General features: G+C 47.0%; 1 protein-coding gene across 1 annotated transcript; it reads right to left on the minus strand.

Annotated features, from left to right (window-relative positions):
* Positions 1 to 254: 254 nt before the first annotated feature.
* On the minus strand, positions 255 to 1217 carry LOC139703602 (olfactory receptor 2T29-like). The gene has a single exon (XM_071607091.1). It carries the CDS (start codon positions 1215 to 1217, stop codon positions 255 to 257), a length of 963 nt encoding a protein of 320 aa, XP_071463192.1.
* Between the last annotated feature and the right edge of the window lie 954 nt (positions 1218 to 2171).

Here is a 2171-nt window from a genome sequence, read left to right on the forward strand (position 1 = left end):
AAATACCCACTATGTATTTTGTAATGATATGAATATTTTCCCAAGAAGGAGAAAGTCCTTGTCAACTTAGGTATATAAGGTGGATCCAGGGGAGCTGCATGAGGACTCTGAATGCACAAGCAGTGGACTGGGGAGGCTCGCCCCTGAGAGGAGCAAAGGGGTACAGCACTATGGAGTAGTAACCCAGGAGACGGCACCAGGAGATCTTCATCATCTGATGTGGAGAGAAGGAGAAACCATGGAACTCAAATCCCCTACTTTACTGTTTCCTGAAAGACAGGTCCCACACTCAACATTTTCCTCAGAGCCCCAGTGACATCCTTGTTCCTGAAACTGTAGATTAAGGGGTTCAGCACAGGGGTGAGAATGGTGTAAAACACAGAAACCACCATGTCCTTCTGAGGGGTGTGGTAGGAGCTGGGGAGCATGTAGGTGTAGACGGCAGCACCATAGAAGAGTGTGACCACCATCATGTGTGAGGAGCAGGTGGCCAGGGCCTTCCTCCTGCCCTCTGCTGAGTTCATCCTGTGGATGGTGAGGAGGATGCAGGAATAGGAGCCTGAAATGACTGTCACAGGGATGAGGAGCATGAGGACACAGCACAGGTACATGAGTGTCTCATAGAGCGAGGTGTCTGAGCAGGAGAGCTTCATCACAGCAGGGACTTCACAGAAGAAGTGCTGGATCTCCTGGGATCTGCAGAATGGGAAGGTCATGGTGACAGGAGTCAGCATGAAGCCATCCACTGATCCCAGGAACCAGCAGCCAGATGCCAGGAGGAGACACACTCTATGGTTAATGAGGACTGGATAGCGAAGTGGATGGCAGATGGCCATGTAGCGGTCATAGGCCATGGCTGCCAGAAGGAAAAACTCAGAACCTACTAGTGTCAAGTAGAGGAACATCTGTATCCCACATTCAGGGACAGAAATGGTACTCACACCTAGCACCTGGTCCAGGAGCATCTTGGGCACAGTGATGGAGATGTACATCATGTCCATGAGGGACAGCTGGCTGATGAAGAAGTACATGGGGGTGTGGAGTTTGACACTGGAGTGTATCAGAATGATCAGGACAGCATTTCCAGACAAGGCCATCAGGAAAACCAGAAAAATGACCACACAAAGCAGAGTTGGGTGTTGGGATTGCCTGAAGAGTCCCACCAGCATGAAATCTGCCCACCCTGTGTGGTTGGTCATCCAGGTGGTGATGTCCATGAGGCTCTAACTTGGCCACCAAGAAAGCTTTGGATTATTGTTGTACAGAGGGCTGAAGTGACTTTTGAGCTGCCACACACCTGTGCACCAGCCTGATTGTGGCAACCAGAGGACGTTCCAGAGCCTGTAGATCCTAGGAATTCAGATGACCTGTAGTAAACAATATTTTTTAAAAAGTATCTAAAAGCTCACCTGTGGGTGAAGTGAGTTGGTAACTTGTAGTGAGGTTGCAACAGTTCAAGTTCATGAACTTCCTGAAGAAAGCAGTTTGTCAATGACAAGTGCGTATATTCAGAATTGTTGCTCAAAAAAGTAGGGGACATTTGCAAACAAGGGGAATCACTAATTCCTGAGTTTAAGTTATTCAAGTGTGAAATAAGTGTTAATATTTCTGGTTTAACAATCTGGTTTTAGCTGGCATTCTAAGACTCTCAGGTCTATACGGTATATTCAAAATGTTTAAAAAGTTGCTGAGACATAATTTGTGGAATGCATATTTAACATTTGAACCCCCCAAGCCTATAGGACCAGGACATGCCAGGAGGTTCTGTGAGTCTGGAATGACTCTGCTGTTCTCTCCAGCACACTGCAGTCTTCACACAGGACCAAACCTTTTGAGACCTGAGGAGCACCCATCCATAAAAATCCAAGGTCATGGCTGGTTTCCAACCTTGACTCTTGCTACCCCTGACCTCCCCTTCCTTGTCCACTCTGCCTGAGAGATGATGAGAATAACATCTGAGTCCAGTGGTGAGGATGAAGTGAGGCAAAGAAATGAAAGTTTCCTGAATTCTGACTTTGATAAATGGAGAAACAGGCATGCTGTTGATTGACATCTGCACTACCCACTCTTCAGAACCTGTCCTAGACCTGGCTGTCACTGCTGTTGTTATGAGATACCGTCCTTCATTTCTCCAATTTGGGTAACTATTTATGTCTCCAATATTTGGTTTT

Source organism: Marmota flaviventris, assembly GCF_047511675.1.
Source record: "Marmota flaviventris isolate mMarFla1 chromosome 5 unlocalized genomic scaffold, mMarFla1.hap1 SUPER_5_unloc_1, whole genome shotgun sequence".
NCBI classification, from domain to species: Eukaryota; Metazoa; Chordata; class Mammalia; order Rodentia; family Sciuridae; genus Marmota; species Marmota flaviventris.